Genomic DNA, 20,303 nt, shown 5'->3' with positions numbered 1-20,303 from the left:
TACCTACATCACAGAAAGGGCGGTCTACAACAGAAATCTGAGTGTGTTGTTTACCTCCTGCCTGGATGGTAACCTGTTAATGGTCACTTGATTGGATACCCTGGGGAGCCTGGCCAGTCTTTTGTAATGACAAATACTTAGTTCCTGGGCCAGGTCACAGGCTCACACCCTATTCAAAGACAGACATACCCTTAAGACAGGATTTGTGAAGGAAAAGACAATGGGGAGGCTTTTCCACTTGGACCTTGCAGAGAAAACATTTGCTCAGTTTAGGAATCAAAATGGCTTCAGGTCGGTCTTCCTGTGCTGATCTATGTAGGTGCGCTTATGAACATTACCATATATCTAAGACCTCAAAATTCCTATCACAGAAGGCAGCTGCATTTCAGCCCCGCATTTCAGGGACTGCAAATTAGGTAGTTTCGAATGGAAAATCAAACTGAATCAAACTCGTCCCTCAACCCTAGAAGCCATCAAGGGGAGGTGCTTTTGTGACAATTGCAGGTGTGGACCAGCTGACCCACCCACCCAAGAGTCGCCCCAGGAGGACTGCAAAGAGCTCAGTGTCCCATCTGGTAATTTCTTCCTTATTAGAAATCCTTCTAACACCTCAGGCCATTAGTGTCCTGCTCAACGCTTCAGGAGTTTGCTAACTCTGTGACGCCACCGCAAGTATCCAGTTCATTAATTTGGAAAGCTGTTTGGAGGGCTTGAAGGCAATCCTCCTGTGCCCCCCCCCTCACCAAATGCCAGGTTGCATAACAGCTTAGTCACCTATTAACTCTTTAATCAGCTTGGTAAAATCAGCCTAATAGACCTTTGTGCAGCTGAATTTGGTTAAATGTCACCTTGGAGGAAAGTCAAATGCTTTGTGGTGGTAGCTCCAGATTTCGAAAAGAAGTTCGGGGAAGATATCTGAGAGAGGCTTCCCAAACTAAATCAATGAGGATCATCACAGAAGGTCCTCAACTCATGGGATGCCTACGGTTTTCCATGGGGAAGAGGCAGGGGAATATCTGCATGGGATATATTTTCCCTAGGGAAACTCACATGCTTGCGGGCTGTGGACCTAGATTCATTGTCTCAATCAACAGCTATGGGGTCTTTTCCTTCCCATGCATTTCCAAGCACAATTCAAAGTGTTGGTGCTGATCTTTAAAGCCCTAAACAGCCTGGGCCTTGTATACCTGAAGGAGCGTCTCCACCCCCATCGTCCAGCCCGGACACTCAGGTCCAGCTCCAAGGGTCTTCTGGTGTTAACCTCACTGCAAGATGTGAAGCTACAGTGAACCAGGCAGAGGGCCTTCTTGGTAGTGGCACCCTCCCATCAGATGGCAAGAAGATGAGAAATTATATCACATTTAGGAAACATCTGAAGGCAGCCGTTTTTAAGATTTGCTGTTTTATTATGTTTTTATATATGCTGGAAGCTGCCCAGAGTGGGCAAAAATTATTATTATTATTATTATTATTATTATTATTATTATTTATTATTATTTATTCAGTTCTTTCATGAACCAGTTTTAAAAAGCCAAATTCTATCAAGGAGAGCAAAAGAGGCACATTTTATTGTTGTTTTTAAATGGCATATTGGCTATGAACTGCATTCAGGTGCATTTTCCTGTTGTAAGTTGTTATGAATCGCTCCCCCGCCCCCATAGAATATGACAAACAAATAAACCAATCTGGCGCTAGGTGAAAATAAATTGGAGACTTGCATTTAACCAATGAAGGTGCCCCCTAGTAAGAATCTTCTCTGCCATCCTTCAGGAGAATTCTCCCAGCCTTCTGGTCTGGCTCTAAAACATGCACACTGAGGTCCAGCACCGAGGGCCTTCTGGCGGTTCCCTCACTGTGAGAAGTGAGGTTACAGGGAACCAGGCAGAGGGCCTTCTCGGTGGTGGCGCCCGCCCTGTGGAATGCCCTCCCATCAGATGTCAAGGAAATAAACAACTATCTGACTCTTAGAAGACATCTGAAGGCAGCCCTGTACAGGGGAGCTTTTAATGTTTGATGTTTTATTGCATGATGATGATGTTCAGAGTATACCCGAAGGAGCATCTCCACCCCGCTTGCTCAGCCCAGACACTGAGGTCCAGCTCCGAGGGCCTTCTGATGGTTCCCTCTCTGTGAGAAGTGAGGTTGCAGGGAACCAGGCAGAGGGCCTTCTTGGTGGTGGCGCCCGCCCTGTGGAATGCCCTCCCATCAGATGTCAAGGAAATAAACAACTATCTGACTCTTAGAAGACATCTGAAGGCAGCCCTCTTTAGGGAAGTTTTTTATGTTTGATGTTTTATCATGTTGTTAATATTCTGTTGGGGGCCACCCAGAGTGACTGGGCAAACCCAGCCAGATGGGTGGGGTATATATAATATTTATTTATTTATTCATACATACATACATACATACATACATACATACATACATACCCCGCCCATCTGGCTGGGTTTCCCCAGCCACTCTGGGCAGCTTCCAACAGAATATTAAAATACAATAGTCTATTAAACATTAAACATTAAAAGCTTCCCTAAACAGGGCTGCCTTCAGATGTCTTCTAAAAGTCTGGTAGTTGTTGTTCTCTTTTCTCTTTGACATCTGGTGGGAGGGTGTTCCACAGGGAGGGTGCCACCACCGAGAAGGCCCTATGCCTGGATCCCTGTAACTTGGCCTCTCACAGCAATTCACCTCCTCCAGAAGCCTGATTGGCTGCTCCTGCAGGCCAATCAGGTCGCTGATTCACTTCCACCTGGAGCTAGATTGGGTAGGATCTGCAGACCAATCAGACTGCTGCATTCTGTTTGTTTGTTTTAAAAAGATATTTATTGAAATTTTCCACTTTAATACATTAAAAAGTCAAAAAAGAAAACAAAAAGAAAATTAAAAACACATACAGTTTACAATCCTTATTTTTCTATAACATATTTCCCTGACTTCCCCACACCTTCCCTTCTTATATCAGACTGCTGCATTCTGGATCCTATTGATCTAGGATTCAGCTCAGTACATAACAATCTCCATCGATCTAAACCTTGCAAAATTCTTTTGATAGCAGCGAGGTGCTGCTGTGACGTTTACCCCGCTCACAAGGTGTGCCTGTTATCAGTGATGCTGCCGTTTACTGGCTGGTGACATAATGCCCTCTCTTTCCCTTTGCAAGACGCACCCAAGGCGTTTGTTCCAGCTGAGTGGAGAGCCCTTAATGACCCACGGTCTGTGACCTCATCAGCAGAGTTAATGGGCCATGTGGGCAGTGGCGGAATTAGCATGTTTATATCTCTGTGGCTCCTCAAGTGTGACCAGAGGCCCATCGAACATTCCTTGCCCTCTTGGAGTGGGCGATGCTTGCAAGCAGGGGCGGCTGGCAGCTGGCATGCATGCCAAGCTGCGTCTTCCCGGACCCCCTTCTGCGTTTTGGGGATTCTTGAGGGTCCCGCAGCAAAATGCGACGCCTGTTCTAGTGGTTTGGAAACCACGTCCTGGGGAGTTATTGGCAGAGGTGTGCCAAGGGTCCCTTGGCAAGGAGCTGTATCGACACGCACACACAGAGAGACACACACAGAAAATCACTTTACCCCACTAGCCAAATTAGAAATTACTGCATTTTACAAGACCCAAGTACTTGAAGCATCCTGAGTTAGGGTGAGGTGAGGAGGAAGGGAGGAAAAATTGCACACCTTTGTGATGTGGTGTGAGAAGGATGGGAAGCTTCTGCATTTGATCTTTCCACGAGAGTGGGGTACACATATGTGTCATACAACCCAGAGTCTGATAGGTGATTTTAGTGCCCCTGAACCCCCGGTGGGGACTGGTTTTGCCAACCCCTAGCTTGCTGGTCAAAAGGTCGGCGGTTCGAATCCCCGCAACGGGGTGAGCTCCCGTTGCTCGGTCCCTGCTCCTGCCCACCTAGCAGTTTGAAAGCATGTCAAAGTGCAAGTAGATAAATAGGTACCACTCTGGTGGGAAGGTAAATGGCGTTTCCGTGCACTGCTCTGGTTTGCCAGAAGCTGCTTAGTCATGCTGGCCACATGACCCGGAAGCTGTACGCCGGCTCCCTCGCCCAATAAAGCGAGATGAGTGCCGCAGCCCCAGAGTCGGTCACGATTGGACCTAATGGTCAGGGGTCCCTTTACCTTTAGGAGACCTTTGGCTACTGGATTCCTTGGAAGCATCTTGTGGCAGCGACAGATTTAGGGCAGGGCTCAGGGGGTGCAAAATATTAAAGAAATTTAAAAAACTGAGTTATTGTGGGAATAAGCAATCAAATCTTTATTACGGTCATAGACCAGCATAAGTAGGTTGGGGTACAATCATTTAAAATCCGTAAAACGTTTTGGAAAGCTAAGATTATTAAAACAGAAGTCTCCGCTGTCCCGGGGTTTTTTAAAATGCTGGGGGTGGGAAGAAAAGCCCTTGCCCCCCCCCCCAGCCTTCAGAAGAGGTCGGGGGACAGACTGTCCCCGGACCTGGTCTGAAGTCGGTTTCCATAGGAACGCATTGGTTGATTTTCAATGCATTCCTATGGGAAACCGTGCTTCGCAAGACGAAAAACTCGCAAGAAGAAAAAACTTGCGGAACGAATTAATTTCGTCTTGCGAGGCACCACTGTATGTGGAAGAGCATAAAAGGTTAGTATATAAAAGTGTATAGCTATCAATTTACAAAGCACTCCAATATGACTGTTCATTAAATCTAGTTTGTGGCGCAGGTCATCAGCCAACGAGTTTTGAACATTGCTGAGCAACACTGTACGTTGTAGCAGGGTTGGTATCTCAAAGCAGCAAGGAGGTATAGAATTGTCCTGTGCGCCCTGGGTACTGATGGAGTAGTGGGGAGATGAGGTGAATACTGATGTCTCTATAATATAGGCACTGGAGAAGCACATCCTCTATTGTTTCTATTTGTCCAGAATCACAGGGGCCTTGTCTCTCCGAGTAAACTGGGGAATAAGAAATATTTAGGGGGATCACCCAATTTGGTCCTCACTCGGGGCTCCAAAGTCTGCCCCTGCTCACGGGTTCCCTAAAGAGCCCCTGCTGGATCAGGGCCAAAGGGTGTTCCTGAATGATCCAACATCCCATTTCACACCATGGCCAACCCCACGTCTCTGGGAAGACCCCCACAAGTGGGGCAAAAGAAGCTATGAAGAGCCCGGCTGCTGGATGAAACCAAAAGCCCATCTCAACTGTCCTGTTTCAACCGGGACATCCCGGAATTACAAAAGCCGTCCATTATAATAATATAATAATTTATTATTTCTATGCCGCCCATCTGGCTGGGTTACGGCAAGCTTTTTTCTTCTCCACCTTTACATCAGGTGAGATTATTGCTGCATTGGGACTATATCCTTCCTGGATAGCTCAGTTGGTTAGAGTGTGGTGCTGATAATGCCAAGGTTGCAGGTTCGATCCCCATACTGGGCAACTGCATATTATTGCATTGGAGGGGGTTGGGCTAGATGATCCTTGAGGTCCCTTCCAGGTCTTACCATTCTGTGATTCTATGGCTTGCATATAAGGCAGCTTCCTTTATTCTTCTGACGCTTGACACACAAGCCAGCACAAAGAGTCCCTAAGTGACACCTGTCTGGGATGGAAGGCTCCAGAACCAACGAGGGATGTGTTTGCCACTTCTAGGTGCTTATGGACCATGAGCAGACTGACTTCTCTGGCACAATCCTGCAGGATCAAGCCCACTTAGTCCAGCACCCTGTTCTTACAGTGGCCAGTCCAAGCACAAAAACTCTTTCCCTCCCTTGGTCTGCAGCAACGGGCATTTCGAAGCATTGCTACCTCTGACCGTGCATCCCTGAAAGGATTATATTTCCGCAATAGTTCTTTTTCTCCACGAGATTATGAGGCTTCCAAGTCCTTCTCGAGAGGCAAATTGATGTTATATCAGCAGGCATTAACCCACGCATGTTGAGGCAACTTAGAAATCCATGCGGAGAGAAGGAAATGTGCCATGCCAAATCCCAATATGCCAGCTCTGCCACAGGTTTGTCAATAGACTCATGGTGTGCTCAGATGTGGCCCATTGCTCTGGCCGAGAAACTGACCTGCCAGGTCAGGACGATGCCTTGATCCTTCTACAACACCTGCCATCCATTCATCTCCCGTATGAGACACGACAATCAACCGAGGCAGACTCCCCAGATCCACAGAAACTTCTGCAGAAACTGACTCGATTAGAGTCTTTGATGTGGGTCTAACTTTAAGCTGCTGTTATGCGTTTCCCCAAGAAACGGACTAGGTGTGCTACTGTTGTTGTTTATTGTAGTTTAAATCATGTTCATTACATGTGAGAAAGAGCTGGGCCATAAAGAAGGCTGATCCCCGAAGAATTGATGCTTTTGAATTACGGTATTGGAGGAGACTCTTGAGAGTCCCATGGACTGCAAGAAGATCAAACCTCTCCATTCTTGAGGAAATCAGCCCTGAGTGCTCACTGGAAGGACACATCCTGAAGCTGAGGCTCCAAGACTTTGGCCACCTCATGAGAAGAGAAGACTCCCTGGAAAAGACCCTGATGTTGGGAAAGATGGAGGGCACAAGGAGAAGGGGACGACGGAGGACAAGATGGTGGGACAGTGTTCTCGAAGCTACAAACATGAGTCTGACCAAGCTGTGGGAGGCAGTGGAAGACAGGAGGGCCTGTCGTGCTCTGGTCCAGGGGGTCACGAAGAGTCGGACATGACTAAACGACTAAACAACGTGTGAGAAAATAATAAAATAATGTTGTGCTTTTCTTAAAAAAACAAGATGCTAGCTGAAGACACTATTTGGGCATTACTCAGACATCTCGCCAAATTAAAGAGGTACTCCTGCTCCCCGATCTCCCAGGGGCTTGCAGTTAAGAGCAATTGCGTTTCAGCTGTCTGACTTCATATTACATATTCCGTTTCTTCCAGGCACCTTTAGCAAGGTGAACCTGGTTTGTTCCAGCTCTTTGTTTGTGGCACAGTGTCATTTGGTTGATATGCATTGCATATGAGTGGGAAGTGAAGGTCTTGCAGGTGGGGGGCTGAGGGGGAGGAGGTTGGCTTATTAAATTCAGCCCCTTCCAGCCTTCCTGCAAAAGGTGGGGGGGGGGGAGAGAATGGGAGTGGTCAAGGGCTTCCAGCCCACGCACGCATATCCTATAAATGACTGGAATCTCCTGAGAGGCAGTCCACGCCAAGTCCTGCCAAAGGACTGAGCCCCCCTTTAACAAATTCGATTTGCTGGGCAAATGGGGAGACAGAGAGGGATGCTTTGGGCCCTGGCAGGTTTCTGGGCATGGCTTCTGTGCGGTAAGTTTATTCTTCTTTTGGCTGCTCTCTGTGAATCTGCTCCAATTAGGATCAAGAGGTGGAGGCAAGCTCAGCCAGCTTAAGGTATTAAGCTGGTGATGAAGAGTGAAACATTTTCCTCTGGGCGAAGAGGAGAACTTTCTGCTTGCATCCACACACCAGCAATAACAGGCCACAGGTTCTGCTGTACTGGTGCTGCCTTTCCCCCCCCCCCTTTCTCTCCCAAATTTCTTTGGGCTCCTGTTTATTCGGCATCCACTAGATTCGCTTGCACAAAGCCTATGCAGGGGATGGAGTCTAGACTATGTCCGATCTTTACTGCACATTCATTCTGGTTTGTTTATGGGGTGATTATACAGGAATGCAAGGGACACGGGTGGTGCTGTGGGTTAAGCCACAGAGCCTAGGACTTGCCGATCAGAAGGTTGGCGGTTCAAATCCCCGCAACTGGGTGAGCTCCCGTTGCTCGGTCCCTGCTCCTGCCAACCTAGCAGTTTGAAAGCACGTCAAAGTGCAAGTAGATAAATAGGTACCGCTCTGGCGGGAAGGTAAACAGCGTTTCCGTGCGCTGCTCTGGTTCGCCAGAAGCGGCTTAGTCATGCCAGCCACATGACCCGGAAGCTGTACGCCGGCTCCCTCAGCCAATAAAGCGAGATGCGCACCGCAACCCCAGAGTCGGCCATGACTGGACCTAATGGTCAGGGGTCTCTTTACCATTTTATACAGGAATGCATTGAGCATTCGTCCTGGTTTGCTTGCCTTTCTCCATCCCACACTTTCCAGTGCATTCACTGTCACTTTCCTACCAGCAAACAGTCTGTTGTTGTTTTCTTTAAAAAGTCATATTTGCTTTGCACTTGACTCCCTGCTACAAAGCAGTGGCAGTCTGGATCCACCTTTCATTAAAAACACATAGCTGTGGTTTGGGGATGTACTACGACCTCAGAATTATTTTCATTAATTCCTGCTAAATTTGTATCCTTTTGGCAATGTGTGTGCCAAGTCCAAGTTCCTCTTGACAGCTTCAGTGTTCTGCATCACTGTGGAAAAGCACTGGTTTGGGTGGAAGTTGTTCAACCCAGTGGCTGTGTAGTAAACAGAAGATGCCTAAGAGCAACAGTACGACACTCTCTCCTCCTCCTCCTTCCCCAAGTAACTCTTTATGAGTTACTTAGCAAACCTGATATAGAAATAGATGGAGAAAATGGACTTGGACTGGGGAGAAAGTCAGGCAAGGGACTGCTGCCCGAGGGAGGGCTGGAGGAAGAAACTTGATTCTGTTTGCATTTTAACAAGAAAGCACCTAAACTTCACTTCTCGAACCAAGACGCGAAGTGAAACACAATTACCTTGCGGAATGCACACTTCTCCGATATCCACAATGCCGTCCTCCAACCATGTGATGTGCACAAAAGTACATATATCAGAGGAAAGCGTACATAGAAATGCATATAACATATATGTCAGGGCAAACTGCACTGATGAGTTTTCATGAGGTTTAAATCACAAACTGCTGTGGAAATCTGGAGACCGGAATTCAAGATTGGAAAAATGAGAAGCTGAGATTGGCAGGTCTCATCCATCCGTATTCCGGGGTTCAGAATTGACAATTAATGTTTTAAATGAAAATGAATGTGTATTGCCAACTTTGTTCAGGGAAGCAGCTCTTGCGATGATACGCTGTCAGAAGGGAAGCTAAGATTATTGCAAAGATAAAATGAAGTCAGGTTATACCACGTCCCACCATGTTAAGGTAATAAGAATAGGAGGCAATCTTCCTCTGTATCTGTTTTTTGCCGACAATTGGAAACTTTCCTTTCTGAACAAGATTGTGAGTTTGGTGCTGGTGTTGCTTCAGGTACTCATTGTGGGTGTTTGTGTGTTTGTATGTTGTTGTTTTTTCTCCTGCTGTTTTAGTTTTCATAATCTGTGATTTCATAGAATTGCAGAGTTGGAAGGGACCCCAAGGGTCATCTAGTCCAACCCCCTGCAAGGTACGAATCATACACTCAGTATACACTACTGATCTGGTTGGTCCATAATAAATAATAATATTTTTTTTATATTTATACCCCGCCCTTCCCAGTTCAGAAAACAGGGTTCAGGGCGGCTAACAACAAATTAAAACACTTAATTGATGCAACAAAATACAGTATAAAACATGAATAACAATAAATTCAGAATTCAAAAATCATTTGGGGGAAAATCCATCCAATAAACATTAGATGATCACGAGGGATAGCTGGCTAAATTAGTCCTATTTGGGCCAGCGAGGAGACCATGGGTCTGATTCGGTATAAGCCAGCAGTCCCCAAACATTTTCAAGCCACTGCCATAAACACATCCCTTGTGTCACCTAACCTCTAGCAAAAATTATTCATAAAAGCACTTTGCACAAGCCACTAAGGATCATCACCTTCTGTGTAAAAATAAATTCTCAATACAAAAGAAAAGCGTTTTACAGCTTTGCTTGCAGATACTTGGTTTAAGCCTTGCAGAAACAATGAACGATATATCGTCTCGGTTGTTTATTTCCATTCCTGCATAGATTGATCCCGGTATGAGCCTCAATAACATCTCTTTGCCCAAAACCAGTATTTCAGCTAAAAATCAAAAGAAATCTGACACTTCTTTTTATCCTGTAGTTTTATCTTGTGAACCACCACTCTGAGACCTTCAGAGAAAAGAGCAGTATAATAATAATAATAATAATAATAATAATAATAATAATAATAATAATAATAATTCACAGCTTGCTTGAATTTTGGCCAGTGCCCAGGGAGATCTGTGTGTCCTTGGAAAAAAACAGTTTTGTGTCCTTGGGAATCCTATCCGAGAACCCATGACTCAGTCATAAAATCTAGCCCATCCCACCGTTGCTATGGAAAAACACAAGCCTCCATCATATGATCATGTTTTTCACAGTAACTTAAATGCAGTTACAACTATACACCATTTTATGGAACATTAAATGACTTTGACAACAAGTGGTTCCCAAAGGGGGAAGGGGGATTACCTAGGGGTGTAAATGACTACAAGAATTTGAAAAGCTGGTGTCTCTGGATCAAGTTCATCTGTTTTGTTGAATTAATTGCACTCAGTGGTTTGGGCTGTATTTTAAATAGCCATGCAATTAATTGTTTAATTTTATTGTGTTAATGTCTTCATCAGTGGGACATGCAAACTGCTGTTTGGAATGATGCTATTTTCATAGGGTAGGGGACATTGGGGTTGAGTATGATGGATGTGGGTGGCACTGTGGGTTAAACCACAGAGCCTAGGACAGATCAGAAGGTCGGTGGTTTGAATCCCCACGACGGGGTGAGCTCCTGTTGCTCAGTCCCTGCTCCTGCCAACCTAGCAGTTCAAAAGCACGTCAAAGTACAAGTAGATAAATAGGTACCACTCCAGCAGGAAAGTAAACGGTGTTTCCGTGCGCTGCTCTGGTTCGCCAGAAGCGGCTTAGTCCTGCTGGCCACATGACCCGGAAGCTGTACGCCGGCTCCCTCGGCCAATAAAGCGAGATGAGCGCCGCAACCCCAGAGTCGGCCATGACTGGACCTAATGGTCAGGGGTCCCTTTACCTTTACTTATGGAACCCAGGGGGTGTTGACCTGAAAAAAATCTGGCAACCGCCAGTGACAGACCTACATTTGGGGGACCCAGAAGCTTGGACTGTCATGGGGGCCCATTCGCAACCAGCAATGGAGTCTGGGTAACCGCTGTTATCTTCCTCAAAGGGGTCATTCCACGACAGATTGCCACACCTTTGCATCAGCTGTGCTAATGACTCTAAAATTTTGGGATTGTTGAAATATATACAACCAAAAAATTATTCAGTTTGATGCGAACAGTTGCAACTCAAATTGGGTATGCTAGACCCAAAAAATTTAAGCGATGTGGACTATAGTTGCTTCTGTTTAGGGAAGCTTTTAATGTTTAATGGACTACTGTATTTTAATATTTTGTTGGAAGCTGCCCAGAGTGGCTAGGGAAGCCCAGCTAGATGGGTGGGGTATAATTATTATTATTATTATTATTATTATTATTATTATTATTATTATTACTACTACTACTATTATTCTGGGGCTCTTTGGGATTAAGGTCCCTGAAGCTTAAACTTCATTAGTTTCATCGTAGATTCATCCTTGGAAACCTCTGAGCTAAATGGAAGCTGCATTTAAATTGAATCTGAAAATAAAAACCACATATCCTCCAACATTTCTCTGATGAAAACAGGGACGTCCTATTCTATTATTATGATTATTCCCCACCCATCTGAATTGGTTGCTCCAGCAACACTGCACAGCTTCTAACATAGATAAAAACATAATAAATAGATATCAGCCCTGCTCAAGGCATGACGGACAACAGCAACAACCGGGAAAAGTTAGACGTAACATTTTACAAGGACAGGAAGCAACATCATGGACAGAATAAATGTAATACACAGGAAGAACAATGAAACAGTGTGAGATCCTCACTTGTAGTCTTATAAATCATTTAATGTATCAACATGAATAGAAGTTATAAATATTGCAGCTGTTGTATAAGGGCTTATTATTATGACTGGAATGTCATTGAAATCAATAAGATTTTGGAATGAAGAAATAAAGAAAATCATCAAATAATCAATTCTAGGACATGGGGGATCACCTGATCTAAATTATATAATTTGGTATTTGAATGATTGATATTAGTAATTGTATTGTAAATTGGCATTGTTATAATGAGGCTATCATTGGATTATAATTGAAAAATCAATAAATATTATCAAAACACACACATAATAAATCATTTTAAAAATTCCATATACAGGGCTGCCTTCAGGTGTTTTCTAAAGGTTGTATAGTTCCTTATCTCCTTGGCTCAGGGGTCACACAACTCCATACCCCCTCCCATTTCTACGATGAAAATAGGGACATCCTAAGGAAAAGCAGGACATTCCAGGATCAAATCAGAAACCAGAACGGCTTCTGTAAATCCAGGACTGTCCCTGGAAAATAGGGACACTTGTAGGGTCTGGAACCACTGACTGTTTTACAAAGCAATCTTGAATGACAGACAAGTCCTTTGTTGATGCAAATGTGTAACTTTCCATCTTACTTTTGTCAACTCCTTGCAGCGCCTGGGAAAACAGTTGCCGTCCCAGTTCCCACAGAATGGGAAGAAGGAGACCTGGGCGACTTCACCACCACCAGTGATGGCCTTTCCTGGGGCACAGACAGTGACTATTTTGACCCCACCATGCTTCCGACCACACAGGCGCCTGTCTTCACGGAGGAAATCCAAGCCACAGAATTCTATACTTCTAGCCCTCTCCTTGGGAACCCAGAAGGAAACCTGAGTTCTATTAGCTCAGCAAACTCTTCCAGTCCCGTGGAGGAAGAAAGGTCAGGTTCTCCGTCGGCCTCCACTCTTGCAGGAAACGTGGCCTCTTCCACCGATGGTCCCAAGAACCCAGGAATCACACCTGCAGGAGGGAACGCCAAGGAAACGACAGAAGTCCATGCCGAAGAAAAGGCCGTCTTCCCGGCCAGGACGAACTCTTCTTTGGAAGAAGGGACAGCTAAAACAGCAGCAGTGGTGTCTAAGGAAGCAGCCACACAGGTCACCTTGCTCTCTAAGGAAGAAGAGGCAGCTGAATCCCCCGCGGAGAGGACCGAAGAAACAGCCACGGCGCCCATCTTGCTTTCTGCTTCTGCCTCTGAGCAGCCTGGAGGAACAGAGCTTCTCATGGAGTTGGAGCCCAGCACAACGAGCACATCTCCTCTCAGCGCAACCGGCGGTGAAGGGATACGGGCATCACCCTCCGAGGAAGGGGCAAACAGTGTTGCTTCTGATGAAATGAGTTTTCTGCCACCAGCTGCTGGAGACGAGGAGGCAATGGACGCGGACACCGGGGGAAGCGACGTGGGTTTCCAGCTCAACCCCACCATAGCTTCGTGGGAGGAAACACCAAACGTCATCCCAGAAGCAGATGAGGAGACTCCAGATCTTTCTCCAGATGGTGGCAGTGAGGCTGCAGCCCCGTCCTCGAGCCCAGGGGCAGACCCTTCCAGCCACACAGAAGGGCTGCCTGTAGAAGAAGAAGAAGCTGCTCCTGCTGATGGAAGCTCTCCTCCACCACCTCCAGAGGGAGATGCTGTGACGCCACTGCCAGAATCGCCCCCATCCGGTTCGTTGCCATCTGATGACACAACTGCGGAGTCATCAGAACCCGGTGAGCTTGTTGCAGTTTCCACTCAACTTCCTCCTGCTGATGAAGCTGCTCTGGATGTAGAATCTGCTCCTGGAGAAGGAAGGGGCGATGCAGATAGCTCTCTGTCTGCAGGAGAGCCCGGAAGCGATACGGAGGCAACTGCAGGTCCCTCTTCTGCAGGCCCAGAAGTTGGCCCTGAAAACACGGCTGATGTGTCCACTGGAGAATCAGAAGACCTGCTGAGTGCAGAATCCCTTCCAGTAGATGAGTCAACACTAGACAGTCCACCCGGCATTTTATCTCCCAGTGATGCTCCCTCTGAACCTTCACTGAGGATGGAAGTGTCTTCTCCTGCTGGACTCCCATTGGGGTCGGGTTCTGCTTCACAGTTCCCTGAGGATGGTGAGACCCAGGCATCGTCCACAACTAACGAAGAGACAGAGGAAGGTTCTGGAAGCCCAGACAGCAACAAGGAAGCATCTTTTGCTTCAGTGTCTCCAGAGCAAGGAGCAGCTTCTTCAGGAACAGATGTCCCTGCTGGAGAAGAAGTTTCTGCAGACCTTGCCAGTGGGGCAGCCTCCCCCTTGAATCCTGGTGTGGAAACAGATAGTTCAGACGTGGCAGAGAATGAGCAGCCCACAGTATCAACCCAGAGTGAGCCCTCTTCAGATATGACCACCATAAATTCAGCTGGGGTAGCAGAGAAGGTACCAGGGACTTTGCCCGACGCCAAAACATCCCCTCCTTCTCTCCTGGAGGATGAAACAGTATCCGAAGCTCAGGGGTCATCTGAAGAAACACCCTCTCCTATGTCTCTCAGTGTTACACCTTCTCAGCAGGAGGAGGGAGAGATCTCCCCCAGCGAAACACCTGGGAAGGTTGTTGGTTCTTCTCCTGAAGGCAGTGAGGCAGCTACAGGACCAGATGTTGTAGTAGGATCAGCCACAATTGATGCTGTCACACAGACGAGCAGCGAAGGCCAGAGCGAGACAGGCTCCCCACTCTCCAGCATGGAGCTTAGCCCACCTGCGGGAAGATCAGAGATTTTGGACACTGAAGAATCTTCAGATCTGTCACCTGCAGAGGACATGGTGGTAACAGATCCATCGGGAGGACAAGCCACCTTTCCCTCCACATCTCCTGATGAGTCACCTTCTGGTCCCTCTGCTACAGATGCAATGGAAGCTCCATCAAATGGACCACCTGGCTCTCCACCTTCCTCCCACCTACCCCCAGACAATGACATGGGGGCAGGCTCAGAGGTCACCACGGGGCCAGAGGAACTAGGACATTCTGCTGCTGTGAACAGGGAGGAAGCATCTCTTTCCCCAGTGTCCACCGGAGAGCCTGAACTGGCTCCTGCAGAAACAGAGGCCACTGAGGATGGAAATGTTTCTGAAGACCCAGGCAAGGTATCAGCCTTACCCTCCAGAGAAGAGACAGTAGGAGCCACCTCAGAGGCAGCAGTTGATGAGGGATCTCCTTCAGATAGCAGCAGCTTTCTGGACGAAGTCAACACTCTGCCCCCAGAGCCACAGCTAGGTCCAGGAAGTGCAGCACAGAACAGTCCACCAAGCTCTGCAGAGGTGACAGATGCAGAATCTGGAGATCTTACACCCCTTCCTGAGAGTGGTGGAAAATCAACGGAAGCTCAAGAGTCATCAGAAAATACCCCCTCTTCTGCATCTTCTTCTGGGTCCTTCAGTGTGGAAGACGAAGAAGGCGAAGCTTCCTCAAGCCCAACTTCTGACAACCTTGGTCCTTCCCCCCAAGGCACTGATGTTTTAGAAGGTAGCAGGGATGGTGAGGGCAGCACTGGATTGGTTGAAAATGAAGTAGCTGGGACAACCAACAGCGGGGGCCAAGCTGGAACGGACCTCCCACTTTCAGGTGCAGAAATTGGCCCCACTGAAAAATCAGAGCTGCCTGCAGGACCACCAGGAGCTGTGGCTGGTGGAGAAACCCCAAGTCAACCACCTGTAGAGGATGGCGAGACATTAGTAGGAAACACAGCCTCAGGAGAAGAATCTCCCTTAGTCACCCCAAGTGAAAAATCCTCTCCTTCCGTTGTTTTTGAGCCATCAGGAGCTGAGCCTAGTGGGTCCACTAGCTCTCCAGTCTCCTATCAGCTGTCTCCAGATGTTGCATTAAATCCAGGCTCTGCAACCTCTGAGGAGGCCCAGGGATTGGAAGATACTTTTAGTAAGAAAGGATTGGATTTGGTTCCAATAGACATGGGGTCACCACCGGCCTCCCCCTCCAATGATGGGATAGTGGCTACTGGCTCAGACTTGGAAGGTAGTGAGGAGTCTCAACTCTCTCCAGAAGATGCTGCAACAGCAACAGATGAGGGAGCAAAACCATCTGAAGGCTCTTCCAGTGTCGGCGGCAAGGAAACATACTTGGCTCCGTCAGCCTCAAAGCCACCAGTTTCCTCTTCTTCCACTGAAGAGGTGCAAATGGATGGATCACCATCAGTCGATAGCGAGGAGCCTACTCTGTCTCCAGACGATGCAGTGAGAGCAGGACCTGTCACTTATGAGGAGGGAGAAGAATCAGAAGACATCTCCGCTGAAAGTGGAAAGGAACCATCGTCTCCATTGGCCACAGAGTTACAATCAGCAACTGCCTCCACCGAAGGCGTGGAAACTGCCATCTCTGAATCAGAACCCAGTGCAGGATCTCAACCATCTCAAGATGCTGCAGGACCTGGAGCTTCTGAAGGCATAGAACAGTGGGAAAACTCTTCTGCTGCAAGTGAGCAGGAAATGCCTTTGGGTTCATCGGTTGGAGAATCACCGAAAACATCTGCAGGTGAAGAGGTTTCTGAAGGACTTGCTGAAGGAAGACCTTCCCTCTCCACTGAGTGGGTGGATCCTGCCAGCTTTGAGAAGGCAGCAGGGGAAGGATCTCAACCAGTTAATGCAGGAGTGTCCAATGGGAAGGAACCATCATCGACTCCATCGGCTGCAGAGCCACAGTCAGACTCTCTGTCAACTGAAGGGGTGGAAATGCCCAGTTTGGGGTCAGCAACTGACACAGGATCTCAACCATCCATAGATAGTGGAGCAACAGCAGGGGCTGTAGCTTCTGAGGAGGGAGAAGAATCCTCTTTGGCCCCATTGTCACCAGATTCACAATCCTCTGGAACACCTACAAGTGAAGATGTTTCTGGAGGGCTTGGAGAATCTTCCACCCTCCCTGAAGGTGTGGAAACAGGGGCTGTAGCTTCTGAGGAGGTAGGAGAATCCATAATAAGTGAAAAGAAATCCTCTTTGGCCCCATTGGCACCAGAGTCACAATCCTCTGGAACACCTACAAGTGAAGATGTTTCTGGAGGGCTTGGAGAATCTTCCACCCTCCCTGAAGATGTGGAAACACCTATTTTGGATTCAGCAACTAACACAGGATCTCAATCATCACCGGATGGTGCAGCAGAGGGTGTAGCTTCTGAGGAGGGAGGAGTATCAGAAGACGTTTCTCCTGTGAGTGGGAAAGAGCCATCTTTGGATGCATTGCCCACAGCCTCACAATCTTCTGGAACATCTGCAAGCAATGAGGTTTCTGAAGGACTTGGTGATGGAGATTCCTCCCTCGCCACTGAAGGGGTGGAAACAGCCGGCTCAGAGTCAGCAGCAAGCAAGGCATCCCAACCATCACTAGATGGTGCAGCAACAATAGTGTCCAATGGGAAGGAACCATCATCAACACCATTGGCTGCAGAGTCACCATCAGACTCTCTGTCAACTGAAGAGGTAGAAACGCCCAGCTTGGGGACAGCAACAAATGCAGGATCTCAACCATCTGCAGACAATGCAGATACAGCCGGGGATTTAGCTTCTGAGGAAGGAGAAGAATCGGAAGACATTTCCACTGTGAATGGGAAGAAGCCATCTTTGGATGCATTGCCCACAGCACCACAATCTTCTGGGACATCTGCAAGCAATGAGGTTTCTGGAGGACTTGGTGATGGAGATTCCTCCCTCACCATTGAAGGGTTGGAAACGCCCAGCATGGGGACAGCAACAGATGCAGGATCTCAACCATCTGTGGACAATGCAGCTACAGCAGGAGCTTCTGAGGAGGGCATGAGTGGGAAGGAAGCATCATTTAATCCATTGTCCACAGAATCACAATCCCCGGGAACATTGACAAGTGAAGATGTTTCTGGAGGACTTGGTGACGGAGAACCTTCCCTTCCCACTGGAGGGGTGGAAACTGCCAGTTTGGGATCAACAGCCACCAAGGGATCCACCTCTTCCACAGAGACAGTCCTGAGCCCAGAAAACGTAGCAGAGGAGCTAGAAGAGAAATCTGGCTCAATAACTGGTGCAGAATCTTTCCCTCAACCCTCTTCTGTGATCGACAAAGCTTCAGGAGGAACCTTGCCTTCTGCTTCTGCATATTCTGATGAGAGCTTGGCCACCAATGCTGGGGCAAACCAAGTCTCTGGCATTACAGAGTCTTCACAGCCACCTCCAGGGAGTGGAGATGTTAGTGACAACATGGCAGGTCTTGATAACACAGGAAGTTCGGAAAAGTCTGTAAGTGGACAGCCTGCTCCTTCTAACAGTGATGCCCTGGGTGGGTCAGATTCTTCCTCTCCAGGGGCAGAAGTCAGCGCAGAGATTCTAAGAGGAGATTTGGGGACTGGTCCTGGGTCCTTCGATACAGAGAAATCTCCTTCTGCCTTATCGCCCCCCAGTAACACACTGCCCTCTGGACCCACCAACTCATATGTCAAAGGCACAGGAAATGTCATTGCTGATGGCTCATCTTCTCAGAAGGTAGAGGAGGCACCAGCTGGCGTAGAAGCAGGAAAAACAGACTCTTTCCCCTCTGATTCAGAGACCCAAGAATCCAGACCCTCACCCAACGGGCTTTTGAGCTCTTCCACAGCATCCGAAGGGAGAGGCGATGCAGACAGCTCGGTTTCGGCAGCTGACAAGGGTCCAGCCACTACATCCACTGCTGGTGGAACAAGTCCTTCCCTGTCTAGCACACAACTGAGTCCAGCGAATACCCTGAAACTGCCTTCTGGGGCAGAATCAGGCCCTGAGATCAAAGGAGGGACGTCTCCTCTGTCCTCCAAGTCTGAAGACCCAGGAAGTGTTAAGCCCATACTTTTAGGAAAACCACCCATGAAGCCATCATCTCCCGCTGGTTCCAGCATCTCATCCCTGCCTCCTTCCTCCGCCCAGAGTAAGCCAGCTGTTGGCGTGGGCAAAGACACATCTGGCAACAGCAAAGCAACCTCCTCCGCAGGGAAAGCACCCAGCTCTGCCCTTGGAACGTCCAGCAGCAACTCTCCAGTTTCTAAGCCCACCAAGTCGGGGTCTTCAACCAGTTCCGGCATCTCATCCCTGTCTCCTTCCCCCACGCAGAAAAAGCCGGGTGTCGGCGTGAGCAAAGTCGCACCTGCCAATAGCAAAGGAAAACCAGAGGTCCCCCTTGCCGCCGCAGGAGATACTAAATCTTCAGAAGGCAAGACAAAGAAGCCCAATTCAAGACCCCAGAATTCCAAGGATGGGAAAACAGCAACTGCCAATGGAAACCCAGCCAAGTCAGGCCGCGTCTCTGCAGTTTCAGCTCCTGCATCATCACCAGGTGAGTGCATTTAATATCTCCTTGTGATAAACTGTCTTGCCAGAGTAGTGCATGCTCTAGTTATCTCTTGCTTGGACTACTGCAACGCGCTCTACGTGGGGCTACCTTTGAAGGTGACCCGGAAACTGCAATTAATCCAGAATGCGGCAGCTAGACTGGTGACTGGGAGTGGCCGCCGGGACCACATAACACCGGTTCTGAGAGATCTGCATTGGCTCCCAGTACGTTTCCGAGCACGATTCAAAGTGTTGGTGCTGACCTTTAAAGCCCTAAACGGCCTCAGTCCAGTAGACCTGAAGGAGCATCTCCACTCCCATCGTTCTGCCTGGACACTGAGATCCAGCTCCGAGGGCCTTCTGGCGGTTCCCTCATTGCGAGAAGTAAGGTTACAGGGAACCAGACAGAGGGCCTTCTCAGTAGTGGCGCCTGCCCTGTGGAATGCCCTCCCTTCAGATGTCAAAGCAATAAACAACTATTTTACTTTTAAAAGTCATCTGAAGGCAGCCCTCTTTAGGGAAGTTTTTAATGTTTGATGCTGTACTGTTTTTAATATGCAGTTGGAAGCCGCCCAGAGTGGCTGGGGAAACCCAGCCAGATGGGCTGGGTATAAATAATAAATTATTATTATTATTATTATTATTATTATTATTATTATTATTATTAAACTGGAATCATAAAATCATAGATCGGAGGAGTTGGAAGGGAGCCTAATAGTCATTTAGCCCAACCTCCTGCAAATACTTGTCTCTGTGACGAGCTAAGTCAGTTGTCTTCAGCCTTTACAAGACCAGGGAAGCGTCTTTAGCCCAACCATGAATTTGGGGGCTCACTTCTTAATGCCATGTATTTATTTATTATTTACTGTACATGTGCACAGTGGTAGCATTAGGTCAAGGCTGCGTGATCCAGCTGTGCATCTCTCTTTTTAAAAAAAAAATATGATATTTATTAAGAATTTAAAATTACAGAAAAAAAGAAAAGAGAGAGAGAGAAAAAAGAAAGTAAACAATACAAGTCAATAAAAAGAAAAAGGAGTACAAAACACACAATACATCAAAATCAAAAACAAAAGCAAGAAAAAAAATTAAAAACAAATCCAATATTCCCATATCCTTATCTTCATTAACTTGTTTCATCGACCTCCTCACACCTCCCTTTTTTGTATTCTAATTATTAATTATCTCAGCAAATCCTTAAGCTGTGCAT

At 47.4% G+C, this 20,303-nt stretch overlaps 1 protein-coding gene across 2 annotated transcripts in view; it reads left to right on the top strand.

Annotated features, from left to right (window-relative positions):
• Positions 1 to 7,161: 7,161 nt before the first annotated feature.
• Positions 7,162 to 20,303, top strand: part of MUC4 (mucin 4, cell surface associated) — a 28,263-nt gene continuing 15,121 nt past the window's right edge. For both annotated transcript variants that reach the window (XM_028731912.2, XM_028731911.2), the window contains exons 1-2: positions 7,162 to 7,288; positions 12,414 to 19,097. In XM_028731912.2, coding sequence (XP_028587745.2) covers positions 7,228 to 7,288; positions 12,414 to 19,097 — 6,745 coding nt within the window. In that variant the 5' untranslated portion in view covers positions 7,162 to 7,227. The remainder of the gene's footprint in view (positions 7,289 to 12,413; positions 19,098 to 20,303) is intronic.

Source organism: Podarcis muralis, chromosome 6, assembly GCF_964188315.1.
Source record: "Podarcis muralis chromosome 6, rPodMur119.hap1.1, whole genome shotgun sequence".
NCBI lineage: Eukaryota > Metazoa > Chordata > Lepidosauria > Squamata > Lacertidae > Podarcis > Podarcis muralis.
This window is presented reverse-complemented; position numbering and strand designations above follow the sequence as displayed.